Source organism: Symphalangus syndactylus, chromosome 2, assembly GCF_028878055.3.
Source record: "Symphalangus syndactylus isolate Jambi chromosome 2, NHGRI_mSymSyn1-v2.1_pri, whole genome shotgun sequence".
Lineage (NCBI taxonomy): Eukaryota > Metazoa > Chordata > Mammalia > Primates > Hylobatidae > Symphalangus > Symphalangus syndactylus.
Window position 1 is genome coordinate 93,857,978 of NC_072424.2, and position 18,878 is coordinate 93,876,855.

The following is an 18,878-nucleotide window of genomic DNA, read 5'->3' on the forward strand; positions in this document are numbered from 1 at the left end:
AAATAAAAGAGAATGAGATACCATAACCAAAGCAATGCATAAACTTCTATCTATTATATCAAAAAGCAAATAAATACAGAACCAGAAAGGACATTTGGAGAGATTCGAGTATGAACTCTGTAATAGATAATATTGTTGTATTTACCTGCAATTTTCTAGATTTAATAATGGTAATGTAATAATGTAGGAGAGTGTCCTTATTCATAAAACATAAATATTAATGCTAAAGTTTTTAAAGTTGAGGTGACATGATATCTACAACCTATACACAGATGTATGTAGATATACAAATAAAGGAGAGAGAGAGGGAGAAAGTAAATGTCACAAGGTGTTAACATTTAGTAATTTCAGGTGGAAGTATGCAGTTATCAACTTTATCAACAGTCAGGCAAAATGTATACTTATCAACTTTTTAAATAAGTTATGAGAAAAATAAGAAAGATTTTATATGTTTTTATTGAGTTTTGATATTTAATGCTGTGAAGAATTCTGAAGCCAACTCAATTCTCATTCTTTGAGGATTAATTTATTTTTTTCCCTGGATGCTCACAGAATTTTTTTCATTTTTCCTTGATATTATAATATCTTGTAAAGATACCCTAGGTATAAATATTTTCACTTATTTTCCTTGAAATACTGTATTTTCAATCTACCAACATGAATTTAAACATTAATATAAAAGAGGGCTTGGCCTGACTTCACCACTACACAATATATTCGTGTAACAAAACTATACTTATACCCCATAAATTTATACAAATGAAAAAAATTAAGGGCAAATGTAAGCATGCTTTCTCGAAAAATAAAAAAGAACTCAGGAAAGATTTCTTATGCTACGTATTTAACTATTGCTTGCATTTAATTATTCTAATAAATTTCAAAGAAATTTCTCCTCTTCGTGCATCATCTGTCCTCAAAAACTTTCATCTATTATTCTTTTTCCCCAAAGGGCATCTCAAGTATGCTCTTTATATCACTAAGTGATATCTCTCATCAATTGCCTTTTCATGCTGCTTTTTATGCTTAATTTCATAGAATTTGTGCTTTCTTGTATTCTGAGATTTCAAATCAAATCATTTCAAAATTTATCTACTGTTCCTTTCAGTGAATTATGTCTCAAATGTAGGAGTTTTCTATCTTCACGTTATTGTCATCTCTTACAGTATTCTTTTTCCCAAACCATGTTTTATAGAAAACTTAATGGTTCTCTGACCAAGTAGTTTGAGATATTCGGGGTTGAAAAAGTTCTATTTCTTTGCCATAAGACTTATCAGAGACTTTAATATGCTTTGTCAAGTCAAGGCAGAGATAATGTAACATGGGGTACTTTCAAGTGCACTTAACTGCTGAACCCTCTTTCCAGTGAAACACTATTGGCTTATCAAAGAATTGGGGTCCTAGAAGATAAGCTGGGAAATTTTGTTATTGGGTATCCAGAATCTCACAACCCCCCTTTTTTTTTTTGTCATTATACTCATCTTTGAATGAAAAGAAACCTGGTACTTAGAAAAACATGTGCCTGTCCTCCTCGCTATGCATTTGGATGAGTCTACACTTTCTTCTGTTAACTCATACACAGCAGGGCTGCAAATGCATTAAGTCTCTAAACATATTAGAAATGTCTAACAAATATTCAATCCCTATGATTTTGCCAGAAAAGGAGTGGATCTTCCCCTACTTTACTGGCATGGCCACTGACAATAAGAAACAGAATTTAATACTTTGCAATTGCTATGACCTGCAATTGCAATTGTGTCCCTTTCTCAAAGTTTATATATTGAAGTTTTAAATCTCAATGTGATGGTGCTTGGAGGTGAAGCCTTTGGGAGGCGATTAAATTTAAATTAGATCATGAGGAGTGGAGCCTCCATAATGGGATTAATGCCCTTATAAGAAGAAAAAGAGACCAAAGCCCTCTCTCTGTCTCTGCCATGTGAGGATACAATAAGAAGGTGGCCATGTGCAAACCAGGAAGAAAGTCCACACCAGACAACAAATCTGTAAATAGAAACGAAGGGACCTATGTGGTGCCTAGGGAAGGGCCAGATCATTGAGTTCGTTCCACTTAGGAGGGGAGAAGCTGCCTGGTTTTCCACTAACTGCACATCTTGCCTCTCTAAAACAGGGGCACACACTGAGCATGAGTGAAAGCATCCTCCTATCTTCAACTTGGCTAGCACTGATCTGTTGCATAGGTCAAAGTCTATTCCAGCCACTTAACAACATCTCAACCTACATTCACACTGAAGGTGTGAGAATATCTACCCAGATTCTAAGAAATCATTGGTTGATAGACTTAGTTTATAGAGCTATTATGATTCTGCATCTCTTAGGTATGTTTTGAATAGTTGAATAGGAAGTAGGAGGATGCTAACTCCAGCCACTATCTTAATCTGAAAGTACAAAATGTAAATAAAGCATCAATTTACTTCAGCTGTTAATAAAATGAAAAAATCAAGGGGGTAGAATGTATCATGAATTACAAAAATACAGCAATTTCTCACATGACTTATCAACTTCCTACTTATTTATTTAATATCTGAAATTGATTATTATAAAGCAGCATCCAAAGGGTAATAATAGGCATTATTTCTTTGTTATGTTTTCCTCCAAATTGCTCAAAATATCAATACGAAAAATCTTTTTAACAAACCAAGGTAAGCAAAAGAAGAAAAGAAAATTAAGACAAGTCAATATGAGGGGTTCACAGACAAGCAAAAGAGGGAAAAAAAAGAAAACAAGCCTTGTAAAGGATATTTCTAGAAATGTTACTTATGAATTTTCAGTAAGATATAAGATTTCTTCATGAACCAGTGCCCTAGAGGAAAAGGTTCTTTGCCTGTGCATCTGCGTGTATATGCATGGGTACAGATGCAAACACAGATATGTGTGCACATAATAAAATGTTAATTTAACTTTATAGAGTATTTAAAACATTTGAAATATAACTTATCACTGGTAATGTTTAGAAAAGGCAGTACATACCATAACTCACAGAAAAAGTCACTTGCAATTATAGGCAATGATATTTGCAATTAAGCTGAACACAACTAAATTATGACTTTAATTAAAAAGCATTTTCTAAGATGGCACCAACATGTTTAAAATTTAATACATTTTATATGAGATACTGGAGTTATTAACATAACATTCTCTTTTTGCAGCATGTGCACTTTTTAAAAAGCAAAACATCTTTAACCAATATCAAAATGCTCCCAGAATCCATAGAAGTTTCATTACATAATAAATTCAAGCAGCAATATTTTTTGTTTTTCCAGTCATTTAATATGTGTCTCTTCTTGGGACATACAATTGTCTTTACATCTGTAGTTAATGGTAATAGAATTACTGACAAACACTAGTGGCCACAATGTTCGCATTAATTTTAAATGAAGAATGAATGAATGGCTCAAGGGACTGATGATGAAACTTAGAACACTGGAGGGACAGCATTAGGAGATATACCTAACGCTAAATGATGAGTTAATGGGTGCAGCAAACCAACATGGCACATGGGTACATATGTAACAAACCTGCACATTGTGCACATGTACTCTAAAACCTAAAGTATAATAATAATAAAAAAAAACTTAGAACATTTTGTGATTGGACTGAGTCACATTAGAATGACTCTGAAGATCTCAAAACTTTCAGCAGAATCGTGGTAGCTGAAGGGTCTGTATAAAGTGAGTTTGGGACTGAACTCTGTGCCTGACAGAGACATAGAGGGTCACACTAACAATTGATATGTCTTTCTGATTGTGTTTCCTCTATGAAAGTCTTATTACCTGGAAAAAACTGACCTGTCAAGGTGTGAAATCGTCTTTCTAAAATAAGTCTGAAACACAGCAGATAGGAGGATTATTTGTGATCCTACATGGCCCAGACTTCTAAGGTTTAAGGCAGTGACAATGGCCTTGATTATCTCTGTGCCTTGTAGACTACAATGTAAAGAGGTGTTTGTGTGGCTACTAATTTTACAAAACTCTACTGTAAACCATGAAGATAGAGAAGAAGCATGAAATAGAAGCAATAAAAACATGTTCTTCTACTCAAGGAGTTAAAAATCTAGTTTGAGATGCATATTTTTACCTACAGTGAAAAAGCCACTCAAATTTAAATGAGTCTTTTAATTTGTAAGTTCAACATGAAAGATACACACAAGGTCAACAAGAAAGGAGACACAACTTTCCTAAGGAAGCTGTTACTGTTCTCATTACTTTTTGAATGGCCTTTAGAATTAATTACAAGGCATGCAGAAATATTCACAAAGTTACAAGTCCAGAGTATCATTCAAGTTAATCATCCATATTATTCAGAAAGTTGCTTTGGATAATTCTGCCTACTTCCAAGTATCAAAGCTGCCCTTAATGAACACATAATTACCCCAGCTGAGGGATATAAAATAATTACCACATAAAGTAGTATTCTTTCTAAAAAGGCAATTCTACCATTTGTGCAATACTTTGTACAATGGTAGTCAATTACTTTGAAGAGCAAAACATTTATTTGGTTCTAAAAATTCTAATATGCTTATTTTTCAATTAAATTATGCCACTAGATAGGCCTATTATATTCTCAAGAAGTGACTTCACAGTGATCACAAACTACTATTATAAAAGTCCTGCATACTCCATGGGAACTCCAAGTTCACTGTGAGGAAATTTTATCATAGAAAGTACTCTGCTCAAAATCAGTACAAACAAGTCTCCCTGACCAAAAAAAAAAGGAGAATGGCTACTTGTATGTTCACTCATATGTGTCTCAAGCACCTCTGAGATTATTTCCCTTGGTTCCCTCCTGTCTCTCTGTAAATCATCTCCTCCTTAATACCTCATTTAGCCAATGCCACCACTATCCCCCAATCCCTCATGTCAGAGATCTGACATCCATCCTAGAATCTCATTCTCCCTTATTTTGCCCCATTTCTGATTAGTCACCAGTTCCTGTCAGTTTTATCTTCTAGATATTTCTCACCTCTATTCTTTTCTCTTCGTTCCTCATAACTCTGTCCTGGTTCAAGCTCTCATTTATGGAGAAAGGAGACTGTGTAGAAAAGAATCCTGGGAACTCTTTCTGGATTGCAAAGCAAAAGGTTCACTAGGCCTGTCCCACTGTCACCCCATAGGGACTGCACCTGAACTCAGCTTCCCACAGGCCAAGTGATTTCCTCTTCTGAGCAAAAGGAGCTGCCATTTCCCACAGCACTTGAAGCTCACAGGTGCTGGGCTTTCCAAAGAACCTTGCAAATAACTGATAACTAAACTCAGACTGCTTAGCACCAAAGCAGTCTTTATCCCCAGTCCTTGGGCGACTCCCATACTTGCTCATAAAAAAGAGCGAGAAACAGAGGGGCCCTATGCTTCTGGGGATGCCCTCTGCTAGAGCAGAGACAGTGCAGCCAGCTGAGCTTGGGATCCGTTGCTTCTCTCTGCAGAATGCTGACGGACTCTGCTCATCTTGCACCTATAATTTCAAACAGCAACTAGTGATTCCACCGTGTGTGTTCCTCTCATTTCCCCCCAGACTGTTGCCTACAAATCTCTCATCCATTCTCAACATCAAAGGTAACATCTAACAGAGAGATTACACCAATTACTTTCTGCCTAAAACTTTGCTCTGTAGAACAAGGTCCAAATTCCTCAGTGTTATATACAAGGTCGTGAATAGTCTAGCTCCAACTTTCCTTTCCACGCTTATTTTCTACCATCCCTCCTCACCTTCATCCACTCCCCACATGCACCCACACACCTGCACTATCCTCCACCCTTCCAATCACTCCACAAAACACCAGAAAAACTCACAACTCTGTGCATTTGTCTTTGCCAGAAATAATCATTTACACACGGCCGCCTTCGGCCGCCTTAAAACACAAATTGATACCTTCCCTGACTCTCCTCAGAGACTTGGCTCCTGCTCTCTCTTGTCTCACAACAAAATAACTGTATTGTAATTCTTCTCTAGACTGAGTTCAGGGATTGTGCCTTGCTGGTCTTGGCTGCCGTTCACTTACTAGAGGGTCTGGCACACAGTGGGCATACTGAATGCCGTTGAAGAAATAAACAAAGGTATAAGTAAATGTCAACCCCTAGATGCATCACCCCGAATATTATTGATGAGCTCTTTTGCCTTATGGCCTCAATGTAGTCATTTTTCAATTATCTTCAATATATTATTGCTTGGTGCTGAACGGGTTTCAATGACGAAAAATCTGAAAGCTCTACTACTCTGTAGGCTTTTACGTGCAGAGTTGCCTCAAGTAAAATGACAGTATTCAATGCAGAATCTCCTCTGAAAAACTCAGCTGCAGCTCAATTTTAGACCCTAAAGTGCATTTTCTTTAAAGTGTACTTTAAACAATAAATAATACTAATGCTTATAGAACACCAACCAGCAAATTAATATTAATGGTAATAACAATAATAGTTTCCTTTAAAGTAATTGATTGAAGTCAAGAAATAGCCAAACCAGTTGACATGCAGTTAGAATTTGGTATTTTTCATCAGAAAAACAATTCACTACCAATGACAAATAAGAGTAAGGTCACTAAAACTATCTGTCATGCATCTAATGAAGACAGATTCTCTGGCTACCACATGTAATATGTAATATTCAAAAGCGCTGCTGTAATTCACAGCTAATTAGTGTCTTGCCGTTATGAGAGGTGTCATGGCCCTAACTCTCTTTTCAGATCTACTCAGACCTCACAAGAGCAGACAGCCACGCAGAGATTACAACAACCCAATTAGCACCCACCCAACCTTGGGCTGCTACTTCTCAGCCCACTCAGCATCAATAAATCATGCACCCTCATGAAGCTCTTCTCTGACAGCTCCAAGCCATTGTTGCTCAAGGAATAAAGATAATACTTCTAAGGAAACTCATGTGGGAAAGAAAGAGATAGAAAAGGGATATTTTTTGCCTGCCTTTAGCAGCACAGCGGTCAGCAAAATTGAAGACCATCAATTCAGACTGATTAAGAAGACAACTGCACTAAGAAATAAATCTATGAGTGGTATATCTGAAGATCCTTAGCAATAATCAACAGTCAGCAATTGGGTTGTTTGTTTTAATGTGAATATATTGAAAGCCCTTTTTCTTCCCATTTTTCTCCTGTAAAGCCTTCCCTCTAGCTAGTAAGAAAAATTTTCTTTCAGTAGAACATAATGGTATGCATTTACTTTGTCCCCTAGTGAATACATAGCAATCAGATAATTTGTTTAAAAGACTAAATTGTTTGACTTCATTGAAAAGAAATCTATAATGATATGCTGGTCTCTAAGCAAGGCCTGCAGAGCTTCCTAAATCCATAAGCAAGCTCTAGAGTATTCACAGCACATAACAGCCAATATCCTTGTAATTTTGTTCTAAGCCTGTAAAGCTGTTTTGTTCCATAATATTCTACTTAGAGAGTATTCTGAACAGTCACTGTAGCCTGGCCATTATTCAAAGACATAATTCAGGTAATTCCACTTTAAGTTTGTTTTCCTCATGAAAATATAATTCTTTCTCTTTTTTTTTTGACAGAATCTCACTCTGTCACCCAGGATGGAGTACAATGGCGTGACCTCTGCTCACTGCAATCTCCACCTCCCAGGTTCAAGCAATTCTTGTGCCTCAGCCTCCCTAGTAGCTGGGATTACAAGTGTGCACCACCATGCCCCATTAATTTTTATATTTTTAGTAGAGACAGGGTTTCGCCATGTTAGCCAGGCTAGTCTCGAACTTCTGGCCTCAAGTGATCCACCCACCTCGGCCCCCCAAAGTGCTGGGAGTACTTACAGGCATGAGCCACCACACCCAGCCTCATTCTTCTATATTTTTAATGCTAATCTAAAAACATTTGATCTAGCTTTTGACTAAATAACTGCCACCTAATTTGATACGTATTGCCAAAGACAAATAAACAAACAGGGATGTATTTAAACAAGGAATTATCTTATAACTCTTCTTACTAAGCATAAAGATTTCAAAAAGATTTTTCTTCCTCTGAATATATTACCATGAAAATATTCAAATATTCAACTATTTATCTGTAAGGATGTCCACTGTATCATATTTTATAGCAGCAAAATAATTAAAATGTACAAAATATACAATAAGTCAAATAAATGATGATATACCCATGCAACTTCTAAAAGTAATAGAAGAACATTAAAGGGCGTGCAAAAATGTTCACAAGATACTGCAAGACAGAAATAAGAAATACGGAGCGTGGGCCAGGAATGGTGGTTCACGCCTGTAATCCCAGCACTTTGGGAGGCCAGGGAGGGTGGATCACGAGGTCAGGAAATTGAAACCATCCAGGCTAACACGGTGAAACCCCATCCCTACGAAAAATACAAAAATTAGCCAGATGTGGTGGCACGTGCCTGTATTCCCAGCTACTGGGGAGGCTGAGGCAAGAGAATTGCTTGAACTCGGGAGGCAGAGGTTGCAGTGAGCTGACATGGCACCACTGCACTCCAGCCTTGTCGACAGAGTGAGACTCTGTCTGAAAAAAAAAAAAAAAAAGAAAAGAAAAATGGAGCTTGGATCCATGTTATACACATACATGCACACATGCATGAATACACATATGTATATACATATGTCTGTACACATATTTGTGTATATTTATCTAGATAGAGATAGATTTATAGATATATACACCATTAACAAAAGTTAACCTGGAAGAGCCAGTCCTTCAAGATGGATCCCAAGTGGATAACTGGTCCTAAATTTAAAATAGAACCAAGGGTCCATTTGCTGATAGAGGTCACAAACATACTCTGAGTTTCCTGAAAATCCACACCTCTTTAAATTTGGGACTTTCAGAACTTACTTGCCTTGGCCAATCAGGACTCAGCTGTATCAACCAATCAGGACTCAACTTTAACAATCAATCAAGGTTCAGCTGTATTGACCACTCAGAACTACGCAAGTTTGAATCCCTCATTTGCATAAATGAAACTGACTGGGAATATGGGTAGTAATTTTTCTATGAAATCATAACCCTCCCTTTGTTCTCTGGAATGTATCTTTGTTTTACACAGAAGGCTGCATCTCCTGGGTCTGCAAACCTCACTGGAATAAAGTCTCTTTCTTTCGAATTCCTTTTTGGAGAATTTTGTTTACAAAACACACACACACACACACACACACAAACAAGTATTTCATTATTTACAAGCTAATGTTTGATGCAGAATCTCTTCTGAAAATTCATTTTCAGAACACAATTTTTCAAAACAAAAATTGTGTTTTCTGTGTATGGGGGTATGAGTATATATGTATATGTATATGTGCATAAAAAATATACTTACAGGTCAAGAATTTTTAAAAATCCTGACGGGAAAAGTATTTCGATATTTAAAATACATCTTTAGAAAGTCTTATTCTAGATTATTCTTCTTTAAGCTGTTTGCTTGTAGAAAAGTTTTTCATGTTTCTTTTGTAATGAGAAAAAAACATTGCTATATGAAATATTCACTTATATCACTTGGATATACAGATGTGGACTGGTGTGAAGTCCCAGCCTGGTGGAGCATCTGTTCTGAGTGGCTAATGCCCATCTCATATCAGTCATTAGATATTTTGATTATCACCTTGGGTATAAACAACATTTAAGGTAAGTGACAGGCCAGGCATGGTGACTCATGCCTGTAATCCCAGCACTTTGGGAGGCCAAGGGGGGTGGATCACGAGGTCAGGAGATCAAGACCATCCTGGCCAACATGGTGAAACCCCGTCCCAACCAAAAATATAAAAACTAGCCGGGCATAGTGGCGTGTGTCTGTAGTCCCAGCTACTTGGGAGCCTGATGCAGGAGAATCGCTTAAACCCGGGAGGCGGAAGTTGCAGTGAGCCACTGCACTCCAGCCTGGTGACAGAGCGACACTCCGTTTCAAAAAAAACAAAAAAAAAAGGTAATTGACACATCACACACAATCACATTTCAAGAGCAACTGTCAGAACTAGCATTCTCTAACCTCTTATCCACGGATTAGGTAGTAGTGAAGTTGAACCCATGTGGTTCTGGAGTACCACGTGACTCAGTGTCAGCATAGTCAGGACCTGAAGTATGGACCCTCGGCAACACCTGCCTCAAAACCACTGCCCTTGATTCTCTCCAGCTCCAACCCATCTGCCCTGATATTTGGGACTACCAAGTGTGGAGAAGGATAATGTGTACCAAATACACACAGCCTGGCCAGAGTTCAGGTCAGATCAAAGTTCCCAATATATGTGGAATTATGGCCTGCTTTCATGCGGCATCATGACGGCTGCCCTGATTTCCAGCTCAGTGAGTCAGGCAGACACAATGAGGCAAATGGGCATCATGTTTAATCAGCATTTATTGCAGGGCAACAGGAATATAGGGAAGCAAAGCCTCTCCCTCCACAAGGTTCACATCTAATTTGAGAAACAGAATAATACGTATTTACGGGGGATGATAAAACAAATGACAGGCCTTGACAATACAGAGAACAGAACGGGGCAAGAAGAGAGAAAGCCTCATATTTAGAGATGACTTAGTGTAGGGTCTTAAAGAAAAGATATTCTGCAACCTGGTAATATACCTAAAAATATAGCTTTTTCAAAGCAAAGACATATATTTAGGTACCTGTAACCACTAAGTACATTTTCAGGCCCCCTGTGCTTCTTTTTTCCTGGGACAGTGTAAACACGTACTTGATCCTTAAGTGAAAAACTACATTTGACCAAATTACATATTACGGGGTTAATCACATATATTTGCATTAATCATTTCAATTCATTTTGTGTTTAACCAGCAAAGAGAATTGAAATGCCAGAAGAAGAAAAAAATTATATTGTAGCAAGATAATTTTGACAACAGTATAGTTTTTGCTTCTTCCATATCATTTCCCTAAAAGAATCCTAGATAATGCAAAAGTTAGAAAATGTCAGCAGATCCAAGTTCTCCATTTCATATCTAGAGCATATATATTTGAAACTGATTATAGAGACTTCTAGCCGTAGACAGTATCTTTTTGGCTAATTTTTATATTACTCTTGAGTAGTTTAGTATTAATTTTGGTGCTACTGTAAAGATAGGAAATAAGGCAAATTTTAAATGATCATGTCCATGTTCACACAGAAAGCTCATGACTGCAGACCCTCAAGCTCATATTGAATGACACAAAACAATACCCATACCTGAAAGAGAGAATTCTCCTTTTTGGCTTTCACTTTCTCTGATTAGAAAGGCACCCGTCTTGTTTTCTGAATATAACAGTTGTTTCTCTGCATCTGATCTTCCAATTGCTCCAAAGAACCACCTAAAAAGAGAGATATGTAAATGTGAATTAACCAATTAACATTCATTTTTTAAGGAGGAAAAAGCCTGGCAAGATAGTATTCTAATATCAAAAATGTTTGGTATTCTTTAGTGAAACTATTACAAGTATAAATGGTAGCTTCTGACACTTGAGATGATTTTTCAGAATGCCTGTAACCCACACCAACATTTATTTTTTTTTATCTACAAAGCAGGAATTTGATTATGCCCATTACCACATCCCTTCTCACAGCTGTGTTCTGTCTGAGAGGTCCTGAGCCTTCCCTCTATCAAAGCCAAAGCCCCAGTGTCTGCCTGCCATGTATGTCTGCCACGTCCCAGGCTCTAAAATGACTCATCGTCTCCATCCAACCGTCCACTGCTTCCCCTAACACCTCCTAGCTGTTAGGAGGCAAATATTCCAATCAAAGGATCCATGTACTTTATGTTAAAGTATGAAGGATTAAAAATATAGTTCTCTGGATATTAGTTCCTTTCTTTTCCCACCTCCACCACTGTCCAACCCTGCCATAAGATGAGATGATTTTGCATATCTAGGAGGAATTTATTAATATAAGGGAACATTTAAGCAGTGGAGAGATTATTTGAAAAAGATACATCTGCCCAGGAAATATCCTTTTAGTAATACCTCCACTTCTTATCTTTTCCCCTCTTATCTTTACCATTCCAGAAATATAAGAGTCAGATACTGAACACACAAGTTCATGAATGCAATCATCATCAACAAGGAATTATGGATCATTAATATCAAAGCCACTGTCAAATGTATATCACATTAGTAGAAACCAATGTGTTCTAATAACAGGAAGCTGAGAATTACCTGCTTTTCACAAATGACCCCTCACTGTAGGGCCATAAAGATGATCATCATCATTAAAGATTTTAGGTAAAACATTGATCTTTTCAGGTAACTTCTTTAAAAATGTAAACACTCCAAGAGAAGAAATGCAGGCTTGAGGGAAGAAATACAGGCTGGGAGAAAAAAAGTAATGTATGCTATCAAAATTTAACTTGAATTTGATTGACAGGTAATGGGTATTACAGAATATGAGTGCCCTAACAATGACACAATTGAAAGGCAGTTGGGGGAAGGAATTGAAAGGAGAGACATTAACATATAAATATTACCTTCTAACAAATGCAGGGTGTTCGTTTATCATTTCCCCAATTATCAAATTGTAAATTACAGCACATTAACTGTATCTGTCAGGATATGCCAGGTCATCTTGGAGTAATGAACAACTTCAAAAATCTCAGTGGTTTAAGACAACTGGTTTCACTCAGCTCCAGGTCTATTAAGGTACTCAAGGTCATCTGGAGCTCTGCTCGATGTCAGTCTCACTCAGGGAGTTTCTATCTCCATGTTTCCATGATTACTGAGCCAGGATTGGAAAATGTGGTGAATCACAGGCTGGTTCCTAGAGCTTCTATTTAAAGGTTCTACTCAGGAATGAACCCACTGGCAGTAAGTCTCATAGTCAAGTCTAAATGTAAAGAGAGTAGAAAGAGCCAATCCCATCATTTCCCAGAAGGTAGAAAATTGGAAACATTTGGTAGACTACACTAATGACTGCTGCATTGAGTTAGTATCAGGAGCAAATTGATGTCCATGGACTATTGTTTATGTAACTGAAACCATGGAAGTCATGGAAACATTCCAAAGTGGCCATGTAATGAATTCACAGAAAAACAGAAATGCATGTTTTTGATTATTGCAGAAACAAGTCAATAGAATACTTGAACATAGTAAAAAACTGAGATCTAAATATACAAATTAGTGATGAAAGGATGGATGATTCAATAAATAACAATGTAATCACTAATAATCCATACAGGAAAAAAACTGATGCTACCTACAGCATACACAATAATTTCACATAGTTTAAAGGTCTACTGTAAAAGGCAAACTTCAAAACTTCCTGAGGACATTGGACTAGGGAAGTTTTCTTTAGCAAGACAAAAACAAAAAGACATACAAATCTTAGGGAAAAGACTGATAATATTTATTACACCACAGTTAAAATCTTCTACACCAACAAGGTCACCATGAAATAAAATTTGAATATAAGCCAAAAACCTGGAGAAAATATTTGCAAAGTATATAACCCAAAATAGGATTAGTATTCACATTATGTTGAGACTATAATCGATAAGAGAAGGACAACACAGTAGAAAAATCGGCATAGGATATAATGATGCCTGGATATAATTGGGCAGTTCACATAAAAAGAAACCCCAAATAATTAATAAAAATGACAGGAACATGGCCTCTATATGTGCTGGTATTAGGAATATTATATATAAAACCACAATGAAATACTATTTTATACTTTCACATTACAATTTAAAATGCTCACATTATTAGGTATTGAGGAAAATGTGAATTGAGCTTTTATACAGTACTAGTGGTAGTACGATTTGGTACAACTAATTTAAGAGCAATTTGGCAGTATCTGGTAAAGCTGAATATTTGTGTACTACTCAGTTTCACTTCTAGACTACATGCTGTATGAGCTCAAGAAGATACACTACAAGAACATCCACTAAAGAATCCTAGCATTGAAAATTTGGAAACCACCCAAATGTCCATCACAGGAGAAAAGATAAACAAACAGTTATAGATATAAAATGGAATACTATATAGAAATTAAAATAATAACTGGGCATGGTGGTATGCACCTACAGACACAGCAACTCAGGAGACTGAGGCAGGAGGATCACTTGAGCACAGAAGTTCAAGGCTCTAGTGCACTATGATCGCACCTGTGAATAGCCACTGCACTTCAGCCTGGGTGACATAGAGAGATTCCATCTCTCATAAAATAAATTAAATTTTTAAAAATAAATTGTTCAAGGATGAGAGTAAGTTAAAGAATGAAAAGAATGATACATACCATTGTAATAGCATTTGTATAAAGTTTAAGAAAACACGTTAGAAAACTGTACATAATTTTTATGAATACATGCATGTTTAGTGAAAGCTAATAAAGTACTCAAGCATTCTTTAAACTCTATTTCCAGAGTTGGCAATACTTTTTCACAGAAATATTTCAAGCAAAAGGGCCATATGGATGAAATATCTTAATCAACTCAATGCATTTTCCTGATTCAAAGTGCATTGATTATGCATCAGCACTAAAATGTTTAAACAACATATGCATCTAAATATCTTTTTCATTAGTTCATTGCCCTCCATCTCTGCTAGCTCACAGACTGAAAGGCATGAACACTCTCCAGTGAGTTATTGGGACAAACCCTTCAATGGACACTACTCACTTATGCTTGCTCTCCAGTCTTTTCAAATAATGTTTTATGAGCACTCTCACATGCTCTTAGTTTACAGATGAAGAAACTCAGGCCCAGGGAAGTTTATTAACTTGAGACTGCATGGAGAGGTGATGGTTGAGTCTGAAATTGAGCCAAACTTCTTTGTCGCACGCCACAGTACCTTGAAGTGTAATGTGAAGAGGATGGGTTGGGAACACTCAGATAAAATATGAACCATTATTTTTGCACCAGGCAAAGGGAATTTAGGATAAAGAACACCATGTATTTTGGTCCTCATTTCTTATTTTAAACTAGTAAGATTTGAGCATTTTAACAGTGTCTTAGATAAGAAATACTACATCAAAGCAGTTCTTGTCCCATATAATTGGTTTCTACCTTCAGGTTGTAAAGCTGAATTAGTATATAAAGTATCATCCTCCAAAGATCACTCAAAATGGCATTGTCCTATTAATACACTATAATGTTTCTAATCTTCAACCATCCAGGCAATTTAATGGTTTCGATAACTTTCTAGAGGTGATAGTAATGCATATATGTTCAGAAACAATACAGCATTTGAAAGTTGGGGTACATAAATTTTAATGCGTGTATTTAGAAAATATATAATTTACTTCCAAGTATGTTTTTATTTGAAAAAAATGAAGGGATGATGGTGCAAAAATAAAAATAAAATCTTTAAACAAAATATAAATATGTAAGCTTTTACAAGAATTACAAAGTATCTAGCAGATTAATTTCTCCAGAATTATTATTATGTCTCCTATATATCATTCTCAAAACTAAATACTCCATTACGTAAGTTTTATGTACATATGTTACATTTGTATTTTGGCCAATCAAGTCTATAAATGATATGTTTCCTCTGTCCAATGTATATATAAGCAGGCAGTTTTTATAAATCAAATGGTTAAAGATAAAGCAATTTTACTATATTTGTAGAAAAACCCTATAGCAAATTTTTTTAATCCTTCTTTGTTTCAACAATTTTGGACTTTTGTATAATAGATTGATACAATTACTTTACAAGGCAAATCACACTAGAATTGAATCCATAGTAACAATGAAATAAATATAATATTTGACTGAATGCATCAATTCACTTAATTCCTAGAATTTTACTTAGCTGAGCTCTGATCAGGAAGTGAAGAATACAAGTTTAAAAATGTTTTCTGCATGTAGTGGCACTTATAACATCATCCTTCATACTCAAAGGTGATGCAATTGCTGTGGACTGCAGTCTCTAGGGCAAGTGCTGCTGTGGAGACTGATGGATAAACAATAGCTTGTTCCACCCTTTGCATGTATGAAAACTGTTTCTTAATTTGAGGTCTGGTCAAGTCTGCCTGTTAGAGCCTCTGCTGGCCCCATTCTGGAAGGGCACACACCCCAGGCCCGGGTGTCCACCACAGCCATTTTCAGCTCTCTCTTTAAGCTACAGTTCTTATGTGCAGTAAACAGAGAGTGCTGAGAAGGGATCAAGATATCCCAGGAGCATAAAGCATCACAAGAGAGTCATATGGATCAGTGATCCTCCAAGTGTGGTGCCTAGATCAGGAGCATCCCATCACATGAAAACTTGTGTTAAAAGAAAAACCTTAGACAAATTAAACGTAACAGAATTTAATTGAGCAAAGAATGATTCACGAATTAGGCAGCCTCCCAAGCCAGAGTATACTCAGAGTCCAGTGCAGCCACTTGGTGGAAGATTTATGGACAGCAAAAGGAAAGTGACTAGCAAAAAAAAACAGAAGTAAGAGACAGAAACAGCCAGATTGGTTACAGCTTGATGCTTGCCTTATTTTGAACAAGGTTTGAAGAGTTGGCCCCCTTTGATTGGCCAAACTCAATGATTGGCACAAGAGTAGGTTACTGTCTGTTCATACATCCAGTAAGGTTATAGTTTACTATGCACAGAGAAACCTTTAAGCTGAACTTAAAATATGCAAGGAGACAGCTTTAGGCTAATACTTGTTAGAAATGGAAATTCTTGGGTTTCACTTCATACCTACCAAATCATAAACTCTAGGGGTGGGCCCAGCAATCTGGGGTTTATTAAGTCCCCCAACTGAATCTAATGCACATTAAAGTTTGACAACTACTGATGTATAAAAATAGTAAACCAATTAGAAATTTGTACAAGGCAGCTGAGAATGTTTGAGTTTGGCACTTACATGCAAAAAAGTATCCAGTAATATAATACCACAAATACTCATACACACACAGTTTACTGATATTTAAAAAAAAATCTTTATTGACATACCATGCCGTGAAAGATGTCTTTATTAACAATAACCAAGAAGAAGATTAAACTCATGATATGAAAAGAAATCCTGGAAGAAACAAATGCTTCAATTCGATAAAAACAAACAAAAAATATAATTTCTGTTTTAGATGAAAAGAGTATGTAATTTAAGTCTAAAATTAATTATGTAAATTATCAAGTGTCTACTGTATGTAAATTCTGTAACATTAACACAGAAAGATCTGTAGGACATTGTTGTATAAAAAAGGGTAAATTAGAAATATTAGGAGTGTTATAGGTTTATTTATATTTTAAAAAATCAACAAACTTGCCGGGCATGGTGACTCACTCCTGTAATCCCAGCACTTTGGGAGGCCGAGGTGGGTGGATCACAAGGTCAGGAGATCAAGACCATCCTGGCTAACACGGTGAAACCCCATCTCTACTAAAAATACAAAAATAGCCAGGCATGGTGGGCACCTGTAGTCCCAGCTACTCAGGAGGCTGAGGCAGGAGAATCGTTTGAACCGAGGAGGCGGAGGTTGCAGTGAGCCAAGATTGCGCCATTGCCTGGGCAACAGAGCGAGACTCCGTCTCGAAAAAAAAATTCACAAACTAAAAATTCCATGTGCTTACTTTCCTGGAGATTAGTGAGAGAGTATGAAAGTAATGACAGAGGAGTTTCACTTTTTACTCTGCATTCTTCTCTATAATTTGGATGTTTATCATAACATGTAGTTGTAGATTACTTTAAAATGTATTTAAATATAAAAAATTAAAAGAGGTCAATCAGGAACATGCTACAAAAATTTACATGTTGTAAAGGTCTGGACTAGAAACTTTGGCACTTAGAATTGATAGATACAGGAAAAATCCCAAAGGAATATGAAACAAGTGATTATGAATGAGCAGTGAAACAGATGGAAGAGACGATGTGACACCAGGATTTCAAATCTGAATGACTAAAGGACAATATGTCCTGCAACATGTCAGAAGGCAAAGCATAATAACAGTTAAGAGTGACAGCATCTCATTAGGAAGTTATTTAACCTCTCTATGCCTCAATCTCCTCATTTGTAAGTGAGAATAATAATAATTTCCTTATAGCCTTGTTTCAAGATTGAGAAGAATGCTGCATGTAAAGTGCTTTTTGTCTCGACACATTCATGCTCAATAAATAGTAGAGATTTTAAGATAATTAATTGAAGGCAGATATTATCAATTTTTTTTTAGGCATGTTGGATTTGAGGTCATGCTGGGACACGAGTGAATACGTGAGCATGACTTTATTTCTTTGTTTGTATTAACAGTTTCATCCCAAGCGACTCTTCTGTCCTGCCTGCTGTTCTTGACTAGGACATGCTGCCACCAGGTGGCAGTAGGCCATTTTACTAATCCAAAAAGGGAAAGGAGAGCTGTCCTGTGATTTACTGGACGCGCTTTATTTTATGAAAAAGGCAGTGAGCCTTAAAAAAAAAAAAAAAAAAAAAAATTGCAGTATAAATGAATATCAACATTTACATAAGATAAATATCTTAAATATTGATCAAAATTTAGGGAAATCAACATGTAAATAGATGTGTTACTTCAATTAAGGTTTTTTCATTTTATCTAATAGAATCTTATTGTGCCTCAGTGACGTGTACAAACTAGGTTCCTAGGAAACTCATAATTCTTATCAGATGAAGATAATTGTCTCTTACACTTTTTAAAGAGAAAATTCATGCCCAGCAACTGCTGGCTAGGATTTACAAAAGTTAACATATGACTTCTTTTTATAATGTCTCCTTAAGACCAAGGCAGTCAGCCTTCAAGTACTATAGACAGCTCCTGAAAAAATAAACTCTTAAGACTAGTTCCAGGAAAAAAAAAAAAAAAAAAACATCCTTCTAGAAAATGTAGAAAGGAAACTGGGTCGATCAACTTGGCCTAACCGGTCATGGGGAAAGTAAGCTAGGATGATTTTCCTGTGGGAGCTCAGTGTTAGCAGTGTCTTTCATGTTTTCATCACAGTTACACATGTTATAATGGGTAAAACCACCTACTGTC

The 18,878-nt window shown here is 36.4% G+C and overlaps 1 protein-coding gene across 2 annotated transcripts in view; it reads right to left on the minus strand.

Annotated features, from left to right (window-relative positions):
- Positions 1-18,878, minus strand: part of FRK (fyn related Src family tyrosine kinase) — a 113,319-nt gene that overhangs the window by 45,305 nt on the left and 49,136 nt on the right. The window contains exons 1-2 of one of the 2 annotated variants that reach the window (XM_055261916.2): positions 12,428-12,869; positions 11,158-11,279 (exon numbers count right to left, since the gene is read on the minus strand). In XM_055261916.2, coding sequence (XP_055117891.1) covers positions 11,158-11,279; positions 12,428-12,459 — 154 coding nt within the window. In that variant the 5' untranslated portion in view covers positions 12,460-12,869. Of the gene's footprint in view, positions 1-11,157; positions 11,280-12,427; positions 12,870-18,878 lie in introns of those variants that run through there. The other variant, XM_055261908.2, reaches the window with a different exon arrangement.